Here is a 20,559-nt window from a genome sequence, read left to right as displayed (position 1 = left end):
GTTGTATAATGATGGGTATTAATGTTTCTGTGTATTTGCAGGATGGATACAGGTCTGACGTTTCGCCTCATCCTGATTTGCAGTCAGATCAGTTTCGTTGCTGCGCAGATTTCTCCATTTTCAGGTAATAAAGTTTTCTATTTGCGTCTTTACTTGAGATCTTTTCCTGATCATTTTGTTGTGGACTATTTCGGGTTGTCTTATAGGATTGGTGTATCCATGATAACAAGTAAGGAATCGTATTGATGATGATTGGATACATTGTCTCACTGGCAGATCCCTCATTACATTGTATCCTCGCTATGATTCTTAGTACAGGGATCTCGTCTTCTCCTTCTCGCACTTTCTTCTTACTTGGAGTTTTCTCTCTTCTCAGATCTGCCAGAACAGTTACAGCGAGGACTGGTCAGTGGCGGTTTATTACATGTCGCTCTTGTGTTGGCGCTGCTGCCGTATTACATGACTGAGCTTTGTGAATATTTATCTTACAGAATGACTTGATATCTGGAAAGTATCTCAATGGTAAAGTAATTATTGTCTCAGTAATAATAAGAGATATAAGACTGTAGATTCTGTGACTGTCTCATGTTCTTAGTTTTATTATTTTCATTTGTATTAATATTTCTTTTTACTTTCTGAGACTTGCAGATGCAACAACCTCCCTGAGTGCCCGGACCCCCTGCAGTGACACGTATACATTCCGCCCCCTCCCAGTACATACACATGCATACTCGGCTCAGCAGCAGATTGTTCCTTCATGTTTAAATCCAACTTCCCAATCCTTCTGGAGCTGCATACACGTGGGGCTCTCTTCCCTCCCGTACACGTGGGGCTCTCTTCCCTCCCGTACACGTGTGGCTCTCTTCCCTCCTGTACACGTGGGGCTCTCTTCCCTCCCGTACACGTGTGGCTCTCTTCCCTCCTCTACATGTGCGGCTCTCTTCCCTCCTGTACACGTGGGGCTCTCTTCCCTCCCGTACACGTGTGGCTCTCTTCCCTCCTCTACATGTGCGGCTCTCTTCCCTCCTGTACACGTGCGGCTCTCTTCCCTGTCATACATGTGGGGCTCTCTTCCCTCCCGTACATGTGGGGCTCTCTTCCCTCCTGTACACGTGGGGCTCTCTTCCCTCCTGTACACGTGCGGCTCTCTTCCCTCCCGTACACGCGGGGCTCTCTTCCCTCCCGTACACGCGCGGCTCTCTTCCCTCCCGTACACGTGCGGCTCTCTTCCCTCCCGTACACGTGGGGCTCTCTTCCCTCCTCTACATGTGCGGCTCTCTTCCCTCCTGTACACGTGCGGCTCTCTTCCCTGTCATACATGTGGGGCTCTCTTCCCTCCCGTACATGTGGGGCTCTCTTCCCTCCTGTACACGTGGGGCTCTCTTCCCTCCTGTACACGTGCGGCTCTCTTCCCTCCTGTACACGTGCGGCTCTCTTCCCTCCCGTACACGTGGGGCTCTCTTCCCTCCTGTACACATGCGGCTCTCTTCCCTCCCGTACACGTGGGGCTCTCTTCCCTCCTGTACACATGCGGCTCTCTTCCCTCCCATACACGTGTGGCTCTCTTCCCTCCTGTACACGTGCGGCTCTCTTCCCTCCCGTACACGTGCGGCTCTCTTCCCTCCCATACATGTGGGGCTCTCTTCCCTCATGTACACATGCGGCTCTCTTCCCTCCCGTACACGTGGGGCTCTCTTCCCTCATGTACACATGCGGCTCTCTTCCCTCCTGTATACGTGCAGCTCTCTTCCCTCCCATACATGTGTGGCTCTCTTCCCTTCCGTACACATGTGGCTCTCTTCCCTCCTGTATACGTGCATCTCTCTTCCCTCCCATACATGTGGGGCTTTCTTCCCTCCCGTACACGTGTGGCTCTCTTCCCTCCCATACATGTGGGGCTCTCTTCCCTATCATACACATGGGGCTCTCTTCCCTCCTGTACACACTGGGCTCTCTTCCCTTCCGTACACCTGGGGTTCTCTTCCCTCCTGTACACGTGGGGCTCTCTTCCCTCCCGTACACGTGGGGCTCTCTTCCCTCCTGTACACACTGGGCTCTCTTCCCTCCCGTACACGTGGGGCTCTCTTCCCTCCCGTACACGTGGGGCTCTCTTCCCTCCCGTACACGTGGGGCTCTCTTCCCTCCCGTACACGTGGGGCTCTCTTCCCTCCCGTACACGTGTGGCTCTCTTCCCTCCCATACATGTGGGGCTCTCTTCCCTATCATACACATGGGGCTCTCTTCCCTCCTGTACACACTGGGCTCTCTTCCCTTCCGTACACCTGGGGTTCTCTTCCCTCCTGTACACATGGGGCTCTCTTCCCTCCCGTACACGTGGGGCTCTCTTCCCTCCTGTACACACTGGGCTCTCTTCCCTCCCGTACACGTGGGGCTCTCTTCCCTCCCGTACACGTGGGGCTCTCTTCCCTCCTGTACACACTGGGCTCTCTTCCCTCCCGTACACGTGTGGCTCTCTTCCCTCCTGTACACACTGGGCTCTCTTCCCTCCTGTACACGTGGGGCTCTCTTCCCTCCCGTACACGTGGGGCTCTCTTCCCTCCCGTACACGTGCGGCTCTCTTCCCTCCCGTACACGTGGGGCTCTCTTCCCTCCTGTACACACTGGGCTCTCTTCCCTCCCGTACACGTGGGGCTCTCTTCCCTCCCGTACACGTGCGGCTCTCTTCCCTCCCGTACACGTGGGGCTCTCTTCCCTCCTGTACACACTGGGCTCTCTTCCCTCCCGTACACGTGGGGCTCTCTTCCCTCCCGTACACGTGCGGCTCTCTTCCCTCCCGTACACGTGGGGCTCTCTTCCCTCCTGTACACACTGGGCTCTCTTCCCTCCCGTACACGTGCGGCTCTCTTCCCTCCCGTACACGTGGGGCTCTCTTCCCTCCTGTACACACTGGGCTCTCTTCCCTCCCGTACACGTGCGGCTCTCTTCCCTCCCGTACACGTGCGGCTCTCTTCCCTCATGTACACATGCGGCTCTCTTCCCTCCCGTACACGTGGGGCTCTCTTCCCTCCTGTACACGTGGGGCTCTCTTCCCTCCTGTACACACTGGGCTCTCTTCCCTCCCGTACACGTGCGGCTCTCTTCCCTCCCGTACACGTGGGGCTCTCTTCCCTCCCGTACACGTGGGGCTCTCTTCCCTCCTGTACACGTGCGGCTCTCTTCCCTCCTGTACACACTGGGCTCTCTTCCCTCCCGTACACGTGCGGCTCTCTTCCCTCCCGTACACGTGGGGCTCTCTTCCCTCCCGTACACGTGGGGCTCTCTTCCCTCCCGTACACGTGCGGCTCTCTTCCCTCCCGTACACGTGGGGCTCTCTTCCCTCCCGTACACGTGCGGCTCTCTTCCCTCCCGTACACGTGCGGCTCTCTTCCCTCCCGTACACGTGGGGCTCTCTTCCCTCCCGTACACGTGGGGCTCTCTTCCCTCCCGTACACGTGGGGCTCTCTTCCCTCCCGTACACGTGGGGCTCTCTTCCCTCCCGTACACGTGGGGCTCTCTTCCCTCCCGTACACACTGGGCTCTCTTCCCTCCCGTACACGTGCGGCTCTCTTCCCTCCCGTACACGTGGTGCTCTCTTCCCTCCCGTACACGTGGGGCTCTCTTCCCTCCCGTACACGTGCGGCTCTCTTCCCTCCCGTACACGTGCGGCTCTCTTCCCTCCCGTACACGTGGGGCTCTCTTCCCTCCCGTACACGTGGGGCTCTCTTCCCTCCCGTACACGTGGGGCTCTCTTCCCTCCCGTACACGTGGGGCTCTCTTCCCTCCCGTACACGTGGGGCTCTCTTCCCTCCCGTACACACTGGGCTCTCTTCCCTCCCGTACACGTGCGGCTCTCTTCCCTCCCGTACACGTGGGGCTCTCTTCCCTCCCGTACACGTGGGGCTCTCTTCCCTCCCGTACACACTGGGCTCTCTTCCCTCCCGTACACGTGCGGCTCTCTTCCCTCCTGTACACGTGCGGCTCTCTTCCCTCCCGTACACGTGGGGCTCTCTTCCCTCCCGTACACGTGGGGCTCTCTTCCCTCCCGTACACGTGGGGCTCTCTTCCCTCCCGTACACACTGGGCTCTCTTCCCTCCCGTACACACTGGGCTCTCTTCCCTCCCGTACACACTGGGCTCTCTTCCCTCCCGTACACGTGCGGCTCTCTTCCCTCCCGTACACGTGGGGCTCTCTTCCCTCATGTACACGTGGGGCTCTCTTCCCTCATGTACACGTGGGGCTCTCTTCCCTCATGTACACGTGGGGCTCTCTTCCCTCATGTACACGTGGGGCTCTCTTCCCTCCCGTACACGTGGGGCTCTCTTCCCTCCCGTACACGTGGGGCTCTCTTCCCTCCTGTACACACTGGGCTCTCTTCCCTCCCGTACACGTGGGGCTCTCTTCCCTCCCATACACGTGGGGCTCTCTTCCCTCCCGTACACGTGGGGCTCTCTTCCCTCCCGTACACGTGGGGCTCTCTTCCCTCCCGTACACGTGGGGCTCTCTTCCCTCCTGTACACGTGGGGCTCTCTTCCCTCCTGTACACACTGGGCTCTCTTCCCTCCCGTACACGTGGGGCTCTCTTCCCTCCCATACACGTGGGGCTCTCTTCCCTCCCGTACACGTGGGGCTCTCTTCCCTCCTGTACACACTGGGCTCTCTTCCCTCCCGTACACGTGGGGCTCTCTTCCCTCCCGTACACACTGGGCTCTCTTCCCTAATCTTGGCAGTTCTGGTGATAATCCATGTAGTTGATCACCCAGTGCCAAAGACCCTCTATAACTTCTAAACTCTTCTTAAGATGGCGCCTCGTCCAGGTCACGATCAATTGGGCCCGGGAGCCTTAGGGGGCCCATAAGGTGTCTCTCCCCAGTGGAAGGAGCCCAGAACTATAAACAATAACTCACAGAGCTTTAGGTCACCCCTATAATAATTCGGGTTTGTTTTCTAGGTCTCCTGGAGGTCAAGCAGTTTCACAGGTAATGTAAGCACAACCAAAAACCAGGAATGACACTTGGGGGTATCTTCATATTAGGACACGTCTATGGACAGTCTTGGGGCTTTGCTGGATGACACTTGGGGGTATCTTCATATTAGGACATGTCTATGGACAGTCTTGGGGCTTTGCTGGATGACACTTGGGGGTATCTTCATATTAGGACACGTCTATGGACAGTCTTGGGGCAGTACTGGATGACACTTGGGGGTATCCTCATATTAGGACACGTCTATGGACAGTCTTGGGGCAGTACTGGATGACACTTGGGGGTATCTTCATATTAGGACACGTCTATGGACAGTCTTGGGGCTTTGCTGGATGACACTTGGGGGTATCTTCATATTAGGACATGTCTATGGACAGTCTTGGGGCTTTGCTGGATGACACTTGGGGGTATCTTCATATTAGGACACGTCTATGGACAGTCTTGGGGCAGTACTGGATGACACTTGGGGGTATCCTCATATTAGGACACGTCTATGGACAGTCTTGGGGCAGTACTGGATGACACTTGGGGGTATCTTCATATTAAGACACGTCTATGGACAGTCTTGGGGCTTTGCTGGATGACACTTGGGGGTATCTTCATATTAGGACATGTCTATGGACAGTCTTGGGGCAGTACTGGATGACACTTGGGGGTATCTTCATATTAGGGCACGTCTATGGACAGTCTTGGGGCAGTACTGGATGACACTTGGGGGTATCTTCATATTAGGACACGTCTATGGACAGTCTTGGGGCAGTACTGGATGACACTTGGGGGTATCTTCATATTTGGACACGTCTATGGACAGTCTTGGGGCTTTGCTGGATGACACTTGGGGGTATCTTCATATTAGGACACGTCTATGGACAGTCTTGGGGCTTTGCTGGATGACACTTGGGGGTATCTTCATATTAGGACATGTCTATGGACAGTCTTGGGGCAGTACTGGATGACACTTGGGGGTATCTTCATATTAGGACACGTCTATAGACAGTCTTGGGGCAGTACTGGATGACACTTGGGGGTATCTTCATATTAGGACACGTCTATGGACAGTCTTGGATGACACTTGGGGGTATCTTCATATTAGGACACGGTTATGGACAGTCTTGGGGCAGTACTGGATGACACTTGGGGGTATCTTCATATTAGGACACGTCTATGGACAGTCTTGGGGCTTTGCTGGATGACACTTGGGGGTATCTTCATATTAGGACATGTCTATGGACAGTCTTGGGGCAGTACTGGATGACACTTGGGGTATCTTCATATTAGGACACGTCTATGGAGAGTCTTGAGGCAGTACTGGATGACACTTGGGGGTATCTTCATATTAGGACACGTCTATGGACAGTCTTGGGGCAGTACTGGATGACACTTGGGGGTATCTTCATATTAGGACACGTCTATGGACAGTCTTGGGGCTTTGCTGGATGACACTTGGGGGTATCTTCATATTAGGACACGTCTATGGACAGTCTTGGGGCTTTGCTGGATGACACTTGGGGGTATCTTCATATTAGGACACGTCTATGGACAGTCTTGGGGCTTTGCTGGATGACACTTGGGGGTATCTTCATATTAGGACACGTCTATGGACAGTCTTGGGGCAGTACTGGATGACACTTGGGGGTATCTTCATATTAGGACATGTCTATGGACAGTCTTGGGGCTTTGCTGGATGACACTTGGGGGTATCTTCATATTAGGACACGTCTATGGACAGTCTTGGGGCAGTACTGGATGACACTTGGGGGTATCTTCATATTAGGACATGTCTATGGACAGTCTTGGGGCTTTGCTGGATGACACTTGGGGGTATCTTCATATTAGGACACGTCTATGGACAGTCTTGGGGCAGTACTGGATGACACTTGGGGGTATCTTCATATTAGGGCACGTCTATGGACAGTCTTGGGGCAGTACTGGATGACACTTGGGGGTATCTTCATATTAGGACACGTCTATGGACAGTCTTGGGGCTTTGCTGGATGACACTTGGGGGTATCTTCATATTAGGACACGTCTATGGACAGTCTTGGGGCAGTACTGGATGACACTTGGGGGTATCTTCATATTTGGACACGTCTATGGACAGTCTTGGGGCTTTGCTGGATGACACTTGGGGGTATCTTCATATTAGGACACGTCTATGGACAGTCTTGGGGCTTTGCTGGATGACACTTGGGGGTATCTTCATATTAGGACATGTCTATGGACAGTCTTGGGGCAGTACTGGATGACACTTGGGGGTATCTTCATATTAGGACACGTCTATAGACAGTCTTGGGGCAGTACTGGATGACACTTGGGGGTATCTTCATATTAGGACACGTCTATGGACAGTCTTGGATGACACTTGGGGGTATCTTCATATTAGGACACGGTTATGGACAGTCTTGGGGCAGTACTGGATGACACTTGGGGGTATCTTCATATTAGGACACGTCTATGGACAGTCTTGGGGCTTTGCTGGATGACACTTGGGGGTATCTTCATATTAGGACATGTCTATGGACAGTCTTGGGGCAGTACTGGATGACACTTGGGGGTATCTTCATATTAGGACACGTCTATGGACAGTCTTGGGGCTTTGCTGGATGACACTTGGGGGTATCTTCATATTAGGACATGTCTATGGACAGTCTTGGGGCAGTACTGGATGACACTTGGGGTATCTTCATATTAGGACACGTCTATGGAGAGTCTTGAGGCAGTACTGGATGACACTTGGGGGTATCTTCATATTAGGACACGTCTATGGACAGTCTTGGGGCAGTACTGGATGACACTTGGGGGTATCTTCATATTAGGACACGTCTATGGACAGTCTTGGGGCTTTGCTGGATGACACTTGGGGGTATCTTCATATTAGGACACGTCTATGGACAGTCTTGGGGCTTTGCTGGATGACACTTGGGGGTATCTTCATATTAGGACACGTCTATGGACAGTCTTGGGGCTTTGCTGGATGACACTTGGGGGTATCTTCATATTAGGACACGTCTATGGACAGTCTTGGGGCAGTACTGGATGACACTTGGGGGTATCTTCATATTAGGACATGTCTATGGACAGTCTTGGGGCTTTGCTGGATGACACTTGGGGGTATCTTCATATTAGGACACGTCTATGGACAGTCTTGGGGCAGTACTGGATGACACTTGGGGGTATCTTCATATTAGGACATGTCTATGGACAGTCTTGGGGCTTTGCTGGATGACACTTGGGGGTATCTTCATATTAGGGCACGTCTATGGACAGTCTTGGGGCAGTACTGGATGACACTTGGGGGTATCTTCATATTAGGACACGTCTATGGACAGTCTTGGGGCTTTGCTGGATGACACTTGGGGGTATCTTCATATTAGGACATGTCTATGGACAGTCTTGGGGCTTTGCTGGATGACACTTGGGGGTATCTTCATATTAGGACACGTCTATGGACAGTCTTGGGGCAGTACTGGATGACACTTGGGGGTATCTTCATATTAGGACACGTCTATGGACAGTCTTGGGGCAGTACTGGATGACACTTGGGGGTATCTTCATATTAAGACACGTCTATGGACAGTCTTGGGGCTTTGCTGGATGACACTTGGGGGTATCTTCATATTAGGACATGTCTATGGACAGTCTTGGGGCAGTACTGGATGACACTTGGGGGTATCTTCATATTAGGGCACGTCTATGGACAGTCTTGGGGCAGTACTGGATGACACTTGGGGGTATCTTCATATTAGGACACGTCTATGGACAGTCTTGGGGCAGTACTGGATGACACTTGGGGGTATCTTCATATTAAGACACGTCTATGGACAGTCTTGGGGCAGTACTGGATGACACTTGGGGGTATCTTCATATTAGGACACGTCTATGGACAGTCTTGGGGCAGTACTGGATGACACTTGGGGGTATCTTCATATTTGGACACGTCTATGGACAGTCTTGGGGCTTTGCTGGATGACACTTGGGGGTATCTTCATATTAGGACACGTCTATGGACAGTCTTGGGGCTTTGCTGGATGACACTTGGGGGTATCTTCATATTAGGACATGTCTATGGACAGTCTTGGGGCAGTACTGGATGACACTTGGGGGTATCTTCATATTAGGACACGTCTATAGACAGTCTTGGGGCAGTACTGGATGACACTTGGGGGTATCTTCATATTAGGACACGGTTATGGACAGTCTTGGGGCAGTACTGGATGACACTTGGGGGTATCTTCATATTAGGACACGTCTATGGACAGTCTTGGGGCTTTGCTGGATGACACTTGGGGGTATCTTCATATTAGGACATGTCTATGGACAGTCTTGGGGCAGTACTGGATGACACTTGGGGGTATCTTCATATTAGGACATGTCTATGGACAGTCTTGGGGCTTTGCTGGATGACACTTGGGGTATCTTCATATTAGGACACGTCTATGGAGAGTCTTGAGGCTTTGCTGGATGACACTTGGGAGTATCTTCATATTAGGACACGTCTATGGACAGTCTTGGGGCTTTGCTGGATGACACTTGGGGGTATCTTCATATTAGGACACGTCTATGGACAGTCTTGGGGCAGTACTGGATGACACTTGGGGGTATCTTCATATTAGGACACGTCTATGGACAGTCTTGGGGCAGTACTGGATGACACTTGGGGGTATCTTCATATTAGGACACGTCTATAGACAGTCTTGGGGCAGTACTGGATGACACTTGGGGGTATCTTCATATTAGGACACGTCTATGGACAGTCTTGGGGCAGTACTGGATGACACTTGGGGTATCTTCATATTAGGACACGTCTATGGACAGTCTTGGGGCAGTACTGGATGACACTTGGGGGTATCTTCATATTAGGACACGTCTATAGACAGTCTTGGGGCAGTACTGGATGACACTTGGGGGTATCTTCATATTAGGACACGTCTATGGACAGTCTTGGGGCAGTACTGGATGACACTTGGGGTATCTTCATATTAGGACACGTCTATAGACAGTCTTGGGGCAGTACTGGATGACACTTGGGGGTATCTTCATATTAGGACACGTCTATAGACAGTCTTGGGGCAGTACTGGATGACACTTGGGGTATCTTCATATTAGGACACATCTTGAGACTTCTCTGACCAATTTACCTCTTCTTTTTGTAGTCTGAACACATGGACTCCAGATTTAGAAGGGAAGATCCTGGGTTACCTTGCGGCTGCAGATCCGTCTTCCATGTTCAGCCTGCAGGTATTATATATATACTGTATATACTGTATCAGCGCGGCCTCGGGCGGTGTGATATATAGGGTAGACTTGGGAGATTTCTCCTTATATACAGGCTCTCTATTATTCGGGGTTACTTAGTCTCTACGTCTTTTCAGACATCACTTACCAGTTACTTGGAGGATCTTCGTGGCGACCCTGAGCGGGTCCTCTCTGAACTACAAGGGCTCGGCCATCACTTATTTGCGAGCGCCATGGAATATCTGATCAGTGGGAAGAAGGAAAGCTTTGTAAGTAGAATATTTGGAAGTGTCAGGTCAGCCACAGCCAAGATCTCAGGACCAGCCCCCCGACCCCCCATACATGAGGTTCACCTGTAGAGGACCCAAAGCTTTATGGCTGCCCCGGAATACACCAGGGGGCAAACAGGGCAACTCCGGACCTCTACAGGTCAGGCCGAACAACGCGCTCACCTGCAGGTCACATGGTCACCGCTCCTTTCCTGAGACGACCTTCTAGTGCATAAGAGGTTAACAGCAGACCCAACAACCCCCCACCCATAGGGACATTTTGTCATCCACCATACACCAGTCTATAAGACAAGTGCTCGATAGCACCGCCGTGCCACAACAGGGCAGAATCGGCATTACACACTGGCTGCTAGAAGAGGCTCCTGAATACGGGAGACCCCTTTACATTTATCTAATAGGGGATTTATAAATAGCACAACCTCGTTTTCTTCTAATAATGTCGCCCTTGTCCTATACCAAGGCCATGGCAGGTATTGAGGTGGACTTTGAGACCATGCGGGAAGAAATCTTCCAGTGTCCGGTAGGAAATCGCAGTTTATTCAACATCACCCTACAGAAATGTCTGCCAGTGCTGTATACAGCCGAGTGTGCGCGGATACTGGGCCAGGTCACACGTATGTACGGAGCCGCATACCTGCAAACTGACATGATCGAGAGGCTACCGACTGAGATACCGGATGAGCCATTCAGGAACCTGTGAGTATAACACAGACATATAGTATATATACAGTACATACAGTATAGTATAATACACACATATAGTATATATACAGTACATACAGTATAGTATAATACACACATATAGTATATATACAGTACATATATAACACAGACATATAGTATATATACAGTACATACAGTATAGTATAATACACACATATAGTATATATACAGTACATACAGTATAGTATAATACACACATAGTATATATACAGTACATATAATACAGACATATAGTATATATACAGTACATACAGTATAGTATAATACACACATATAGTATATATACAGTACATATATAACAGACATATAGTATATATACAGTACATACAGTATAGTATAATACACACATATAGTATATATACAGTACATACAGTATAGTATAATACACACACATAGTATATATACAGTACATATAATACAGACATATAGTATATATACAGTACATACAGTATAGTATAATACACACATATAGTATATATACAGTACATATATAACACAGACATATAGTATATATACAGTACATACAGTATAGTATAATACACACATATAGTATATATACAGTACATATATAACACAGACATATAGTATATATACAGTACATACAGTATAGTATAATACACACATATAGTATATATACAGTACATATATAACACAGACATATAGTATATATACAGTACATACAGTATAGTATAATACACACACATAGTATATATACAGTACATATAATACAGACATATAGTATATATACAGTACATATATAATACAGACATATAGTATATATACAGTACATATAATACAGACATGTAGTATATATACAGTACACATAATACACACATATAGTATATATACAGTATAGTATAATACACACATATAGTATATATACAGTATAGTATAATACACACATATAGTATATATACAGTACATATAATACACACATATAGTATATATACAGTATAGTATAATACAGACATATAGTATATATACAGTACATATAATACAGACATATAGTATATATACAGTACACATAATACACACATATAGTATATATACAGTATAGTATAATACACACATATAGTATATATACAGTACATATAATACACACACACATATATAATATACACATTCGTTGCTCTCCGGGGGAGGGGGCTCTGCCATCAGGGTCTTGCATTTCCCTCTTCCCATATAAAATACATGCACACTCAAGCACGTGTGTGAATGAGGAGGTTATAATGGGGAGCCATATCCTGAGCTGGGGTGGTGGGTGATCAGTTGCACCAGGTTTAGGCCCCACGTTGCAGTGTTTCCTGTAGTGTTTTCCTCTCTGGACTTTCTGCTTGTGTTTTAGGGAAACCATTGGCGTTTCTGTAGGTAGAACTGACCGGCTGCTCATCCGCTGCGCATTGTTTCCCGCAATGTGTGGATGGGATTCGCTTGGATCTCCTCCACTTCTGCAGGGATCGTACAACACCTCAGTTTTTGCTGCAGCGTTTGCACCATATTGGGCCTCACAGGGGTTTATGACTGAGCAGCGCCCCGCGGCGCCACCCTATAGAGAGTCCGAATAATCAGCACAAAATCATGGAAAGTATTAGAGAATAAACTGTATGATAATGTCATAAAGGACACATCAGATATATAATAATATACAGCCCCCATGTGCCATACGGGCCGCCCCACTGCAGTATATGGCAGCACAGGTGCTAAATACTATGGAACCCTCCGCTCGCCCCCCTGCAATCCATGAGGGCGGGGGCAGCACATGAGACGTATATAGGGCGCGGTCACATGATGCAGTATTAGATCAGGCAGCGGTCCAACACCTTAATTCACGCACCTCCGCAGTAACGCTGTGCACCCCCAATATCATGTGCCCTATATAAGTCTCATGTGTGTATGTAAGGTGCTTCCCTCATGGATTGTAGGGGGGCGAGTCTTGTGTCTTGGGGTACAGAGTATTGGGGCGCAGAGTATTGGGGCGCAGCGTATTGGGGTGCAGAGTATTGGGGTGCAGCGTATTGGGGCGCAGCGTATTGGGGCGCAGAGTATTGGGGTGTAGAGTATTGGGGTGTAGAGTATTGGAGTGCAGAGTATTGGGGTGCAGCGAGTATTGGGGTGCAGAGTATTGGGGTAAGTGCGGCCATTTTGTGCTATCATTCATGGACTATAAGGTAAATGACAGTGACTGATATGTTATATTGGAGACGGGTGATGTGTCGTGTAATAAACCGTCCGCCCCAATGTCCCAGCGTTATATCCTACAATGGCGGCTATTTCCTACATTCTCTAGATACAGTAACCTATAGAATACTGGACTATATATTAGACTGAACATATCAGCAGACACGTCTCCTCTTGTCCTTGTAGTTCTTCTGTATTTCGGGATCTGTACGACAAGCTGAAGGCCGGCGAGCGCCGCGCCCTGTATGAATGGATGACCCAAGTCCTGCAGAGCTCCTATGTGCTGAATGGTAAGAACCTCCTGTGATGTCCTATATGAGCGGCCTCGTCTGCGGGACCAACAATGGCCGGTAATAGGGATCAGAGGAGCGAGGTCACCTGGTGTCACCCCATGTAAGGACTCCCCACAATGTCCAATCCAAAGCCAAGAGGGCTCTGGCACATCAGATACCACCGGGCTCCTCCCGCCGATTATGGGCCATTTTATAAGGCGAATATAAGAACATATAAATACTATATACTTCTATATACAGTATATATGGCCCTAATAGCTGCAGCTGATAACACTGGAACCCTCTGACACTGCTACGTCACTGCTAAGAGTCTACAACAGGACCGGCAACACCTCAATAACAGGACGCGGCTCCGTCTATGTACAGTAATATACACTATATATATATATCTATATAGTACTGGGACTCTGCACATAGAGCAATTGGAGGCCGCAGAGTTTGAGATTGTCCTCAGGCAGGAGGGGCCCAAATTGTCCACTGCCTTGATTGAGGAAACCCGTGGACCTTCCTGTTGTCCATTCTCCTCATTGCCGGACATCCAAGGGGTCATCCCGCAGTAACCAGACACTCGTCACCTATCCGGAGTATATGGGTCCATAATAGGCAGCCCTATACGGGTCTATATGGGTCCCCGGGGCCCACTGGTGTAGTTTTAGGATGGTCACTGTGGCAACTGGGCACAGAAACCAATTTATGGTGTACTGGAGGGAGAAGATGTAGGATACACAGCCCGCCACTGTCAGAAGAGAGGAAATTAACCCTTTCATGGCAAAAAAAGGAAAAAAAAAGCCAAAGCTGCAGACGGTCATCAACACATAGCAAGAAGGGATTGTGTGGGGGATGGTGCGGCACAAAATGGGGGATGATTATTTGAGGAGCACCAATAGGGGATGGGAATGGCGGTACTTTGTGTCCTGACAGGTTGTGCGCAGAACTTCATGGGCCAAATAGAGAAGGAAAGGGAAATAAATGCGGCTAAACTGTACGGACGGGACCGGCTGACACCGAAATATCTGTATAAACCTTCTGTATTGTCCGTGGAGACTTATGTGGCGAGCACTTATAGATCTTATACATTCTATACCTTACATGTGCACAGAGGCCAACGCTTCCATGTCCTGGGTGACGGCCGAGAGTCTCTGGATTTTAGGACGTTTCATGGTCCATCTGCCATTGGAGGAAATCAGGAAAATCAGTGTCAATGAAGTAAGTCCTTCTTATATCCCCATCGCTGTTAGTATAGGGGTGCAGACATATCCTCTGTTAGTATAGGGGTGCAGACATATCCACTGTTAGTATAGGGGTGCAGACATAGTCTCTGTTAGTATAGGGGTGCGGACATATCCTCTGTTAGTATAGGGGTGCGGACATATCCTCTGTTAGTATAGGGGTGCAGACATATCATCTGTTAGTATAGGGGTGCGGACATATCCTCTGTTAGTATAGGGGTGCAGACATATCATCTGTTAGTATAGGGGTGCGGACATATCCTCTGTTAGTATAGGGGTGCGGACATATCCGCTGTTAGTATAGGGGTGCAGACATATCCTCTGTTAGTATAGGGGTGCAGACATATCATCTGTTAGTATAGGGGTGCGGACATATCATCTGTTAGTATAGGGGTGCGGACATATCCTCTGTTAGTATAGGGGTGCAGACATATCCTCTGTTAGTATAGGGGTGCGGACATATCCTCTGTTAGTATAGGGGTGCGGACATATCCTCTGTTAGTATAGGGGTGCGGACATATCCGCTGTTAGTATAGGGGTGCAGACATATCCTCTGTTAGTATAGGGGTGCAGACATATCATCTGTTAGTATAGGGGTGCGGACATATCATCTGTTAGTATAGGGGTGCGGACATATCCTCTGTTAGTATAGGGGTGCAGACATATCCTCTGTTAGTATAGGGGTGCAGACATATCCTCTGTTAGTATAGGGGTGCAGACATATCCTCTGTTAGTATAGGGGTGCGGACATATCCTCTGTTAGTATAGGGGTGCAGACATATCCTCTGTTAGTATAGGGGTGCGGACATATCCTCTGTTAGTATAGGGGTGCAGACATATCCTCTGTTAGTATAGGGGTGCAGACATATCCGCTGTTAGTATAGGGGTGCAGACATATCCTCTGTTAGTATAGGGGTGCAGACATATCCTCTGTTAGTATAGGGGTGCGGACATATCCTCTGTTAGTATAGGGGTGCAGACATATCCTCTGTTAGTATAGGGGTGCAGACATATCCTCTGTTAGTATAGGGGTGCGGACATATCATCTGTTAGTATAGGGGTGCAGACATATCCTCTGTTAGTATAGGGGTGCAGACATATCCTCTGTTAGTATAGGGGTGCGGACATATCATCTGTTAGTATAGGGGTGCAGACATATCCTCTGTTAGTATAGGGGTGCGGACATATCATCTGTTAGTATAGGGGTGCGGACATATCCTCTGTTAGTATAGGGGTGCAGACATATCCGCTGTTAGTATAGGGGTGCAGACATATCCTCTGTTAGTATAGGGGTGCGGACATATCCTCTGTTAGTATAGGGGTGCGGACATATCCTCTGTTAGTATAGGGGTGCGGACATATCATCTGTTAGTATAGGGGTGCAGACATATCCGCTGTTAGTATAGGGGTGCAGACATATCCTCTGTTAGTATAGGGGTGCGGACATATCCTCTGTTAGTATAGGGGTGCAGACATATCCGCTGTTAGTATAGGGGTGCGGACATAGTCTCTGTTAGTATAGGGGTGCGGACATATCCTCTGTTAGTATAGGGGTGCGGACATATCCTCTGTTAGTATAGGGGTGCGGACATATCCTCTGTTAGTATAGGGGTGCAGACATATCCGCTGTTAGTATAGGGGTGCAGACATATCCTCTGTTAGTATAGGGGTGCAGACATATCCTCTGTTAGTATAGGGGTGCAGACATATCCTCTGTTAGTATAGGGGTGCAGACATATCCGCTGTTAGTATAGGGGTGCAGACATATCCTCTGTTAGTATAGGGGTGCAGACATAGTCTCTGTTAGTATAGGGGTGCAGACATATCCTCTGTTAGTATAGGGGTGCAGACATATCCTCTGTTAGTATAGGGGTGCGGACATATCCTCTGTTAGTATAGGGGTGCAGACATATCCTCTGTTAGTATAGGGGTGCAGACATATCCTCTGTTAGTATAGGGGTGCGGACATAGTCTCTGTTAGTATAGGGGTGCAGACATATCCTCTGTTAGTATAGGGGTGCAGACATATCCTCTGTTAGTATAGGGGTGCAGACATATCCACTGTTAGTATAGGGGTGCAGACATAGTCTCTGTTAGTATAGGGGTGCGGACATATCCTCTGTTAGTATAGGGGTGCGGACATATCCTCTGTTAGTATAGGGGTGCAGACATATCATCTGTTAGTATAGGGGTGCGGACATATCCTCTGTTAGTATAGGGGTGCAGACATATCATCTGTTAGTATAGGGGTGCGGACATATCCTCTGTTAGTATAGGGGTGCGGACATATCCGCTGTTAGTATAGGGGTGCAGACATATCCTCTGTTAGTATAGGGGTGCAGACATATCCTCTGTTAGTATAGGGGTGCGGACATATCCTCTGTTAGTATAGGGGTGCAGACATATCCTCTGTTAGTATAGGGGTGCGGACATATCATCTGTTAGTATAGGGGTGCAGACATATCCTCTGTTAGTATAGGGGTGCGGACATATCATCTGTTAGTATAGGGGTGCGGACATATCCTCTGTTAGTATAGGGGTGCAGACATATCCGCTGTTAGTATAGGGGTGCAGACATATCCTCTGTTAGTATAGGGGTGCGGACATATCCTCTGTTAGTATAGGGGTGCGGACATATCCTCTGTTAGTATAGGGGTGCGGACATATCCTCTGTTAGTATAGGGGTGCGGACATATCCGCTGTTAGTATAGGGGTGCAGACATATCCTCTGTTAGTATAGGGGTGCAGACATATCCTCTGTTAGTATAGGGGTGCGGACATATCCTCTGTTAGTATAGGGGTGCAGACATATCCTCTGTTAGTATAGGGGTGCGGACATATCATCTGTTAGTATAGGGGTGCAGACATATCCTCTGTTAGTATAGGGGTGCGGACATATCATCTGTTAGTATAGGGGTGCGGACATATCCTCTGTTAGTATAGGGGTGCAGACATATCCTCTGTTAGTATAGGGGTGCGGACATATCCTCTGTTAGTATAGGGGTGCGGACATATCCTCTGTTAGTATAGGGGTGCGGACATATCATCTGTTAGTATAGGGGTGCAGACATATCCGCTGTTAGTATAGGGGTGCAGACATATCCTCTGTTAGTATAGGGGTGCAGACATATCCTCTGTTAGTATAGGGGTGCGGACATATCCTCTGTTAGTATAGGGGTGCAGACATATCCGCTGTTAGTATAGGGGTGCGGACATAGTCTCTGTTAGTATAGGGGTGCGGACATATCCTCTGTTAGTATAGGGGTGCGGACATATCCTCTGTTAGTATAGGGGTGCGGACATATCCTCTGTTAGTATAGGGGTGCAGACATATCCGCTGTTAGTATAGGGGTGCAGACATATCCTCTGTTAGTATAGGGGTGCAGACATATCCTCTGTTAGTATAGGGGTGCAGACATATCCTCTGTTAGTATAGGGGTGCAGACATATCCGCTGTTAGTATAGGGGTGCAGACATAGTCTCTGTTAGTATAGGGGTGCAGACATAGTCTCTGTTAGTATAGGGGTGCAGACATAGTCTCTGTTAGTATAGGGGTGCAGACATATCCTCTGTTAGTATAGGGGTGCAGACATATCCTCTGTTAGTATAGGGGTGCGGACATATCCTCTGTTAGTATAGGGGTGCAGACATATCCTCTGTTAGTATAGGGGTGCAGACATATCCTCTGTTAGTATAGGGGTGCGGACATAGTCTCTGTTAGTATAGGGGTGCAGACATATCCTCTGTTAGTATAGGGGTGCAGACATAGTCTCTGTTAGTATAGGGGTGCAGACATAGTCTCTGTTAGTATAGGGGTGCGGACATATCCTCTGTTAGTATAGGGGTGCAGACATATCCGCTGTTAGTATAGGGGTGCAGACATATCCTCTGGTAGTATAGGGGTGCAGACATATCCGCTGTTAGTATAGGGGTGCAGACATATCCTCTGTTAGTATAGGGGTGCGGACATAGTCTCTGTTAGTATAGGGGTGCGGACATATCCTCTGTTAGTATAGGGGTGCAGACATATCCTCTGTTAGTATAGGGGTGCAGACATATCCGCTGTTAGTATAGGGGTGCAGACATATCCTCTGTTAGTATAGGGGTGCAGACATAGTCTCTGTTAGTATAGGGGTGCAGACATATCCTCTGTTAGTATAGGGGTGCAGACATAGTCTCTGTTAGTATAGGGGTGCAGACATATCCTGTGTTAGTATAGGGGTGCGGACATATCCTCTGTTAGTATAGGGGTGCGGACATATCCTCTGTTAGTATAGGGGTGCAGACATATCCTCTGTTAGTATAGGGGTGCAGACATATCCGCTGTTAGTATAGGGGTGCAGACATAGTCTCTGTTAGTATAGGGGTGCAGACATATCCTCTGTTAGTATAGGGGTGCAGACATAGTCTCTGTTAGTATAGGGGTGCAGACATATCCGCTGTTAGTATAGGGGTGCAGACATATCCTCTGTTAGTATAGGGGTGCGGACATATCCTCTGTTAGTATAGGGGTGCAGACATATCCGCTGTTAGTATAGGGGTGCAGACATATCCTCTGTTAGTATAGGGGTGCGGACATATCCTCTGTTAGTATAGGGGTGCAGACATATCCTCTGTTAGTATAGGGGTGCAGACATATCCGCTGTTAGTATAGGGGTGCAGACATATCCTCTGTTAGTATAGGGGTGCAGACATATCCGCTGTTAGTATAGGGGTGCGGACATATCCTCTGTTAGTATAGGGGTGCGGACATATCCTCTGTTAGTATAGGGGTGCGGACATATCCTCTGTTAGTATAGGGGTGCGGACATATCCTCTGTTAGTATAGGGGTGCAGACATATCCTCTGTTAGTATAGGGGTGCGGACATATCATCTGTTAGTATAGGGGTGCAGACATATCCTCTGTTAGTATAGGGGTGCGGACATATCATCTGTTAGTATAGGGGTGCGGACATATCCTCTGTTAGTATAGGGGTGCAGACATATCCGCTGTTAGTATAGGGGTGCAGACATATCCTCTGTTAGTATAGGGGTGCGGACATATCCTCTGTTAGTATAGGGGTGCGGACATATCCTCTGTTAGTATAGGGGTGCGGACATATCATCTGTTAGTATAGGGGTGCAGACATATCCGCTGTTAGTATAGGGGTGCAGACATATCCTCTGTTAGTATAGGGGTGCAGACATATCCTCTGTTAGTATAGGGGTGCGGACATATCCTCTGTTAGTATAGGGGTGCAGACATATCCGCTGTTAGTATAGGGGTGCGGACATAGTCTCTGTTAGTATAGGGGTGCGGACATATCCTCTGTTAGTATAGGGGTGCGGACATATCCTCTGTTAGTATAGGGGTGCGGATATATCCTCTGTTAGTATAGGGGTGCAGACATATCCGCTGTTAGTATAGGGGTGCAGACATATCCTCTGTTAGTATAGGGGTGCAGACATATCCTCTGTTAGTATAGGGGTGCAGACATATCCTCTGTTAGTATAGGGGTGCAGACATATCCGCTGTTAGTATAGGGGTGCAGACATAGTCTCTGTTAGTATAGGGGTGCAGACATAGTCTCTGTTAGTATAGGGGTGCAGACATAGTCTCTGTTAGTATAGGGGTGCAGACATATCCT

The 20,559-nt window shown here is 48.7% G+C and overlaps 1 protein-coding gene across 1 annotated transcript in view; it reads left to right on the top strand.

The window, feature by feature from the left end:
* Window positions 1-219: 219 nt before the first annotated feature.
* The window catches only part of OTOA (otoancorin), a 45,717-nt gene continuing 25,377 nt past the window's right edge, over window positions 220-20,559 (top strand). The window contains exons 1-9 of the mRNA XM_075284872.1: window positions 220-229; window positions 377-405; window positions 492-522; window positions 4,950-4,977; window positions 10,137-10,221; window positions 10,356-10,487; window positions 10,969-11,204; window positions 13,596-13,699; window positions 14,802-14,908. Of these exons, the coding sequence (XP_075140973.1) occupies window positions 220-229; window positions 377-405; window positions 492-522; window positions 4,950-4,977; window positions 10,137-10,221; window positions 10,356-10,487; window positions 10,969-11,204; window positions 13,596-13,699; window positions 14,802-14,908 (762 nt within the window). The remainder of the gene's footprint in view (window positions 230-376; window positions 406-491; window positions 523-4,949; window positions 4,978-10,136; window positions 10,222-10,355; window positions 10,488-10,968; window positions 11,205-13,595; window positions 13,700-14,801; window positions 14,909-20,559) is intronic.

This window comes from Leptodactylus fuscus, chromosome 8 (genome assembly GCF_031893055.1).
Source record: "Leptodactylus fuscus isolate aLepFus1 chromosome 8, aLepFus1.hap2, whole genome shotgun sequence".
NCBI classification, from domain to species: domain Eukaryota; kingdom Metazoa; phylum Chordata; class Amphibia; order Anura; family Leptodactylidae; genus Leptodactylus; species Leptodactylus fuscus.
The sequence above is the reverse complement of the archived record's forward strand: the minus strand, read 5'-3'. Positions and strand labels throughout refer to the sequence as shown.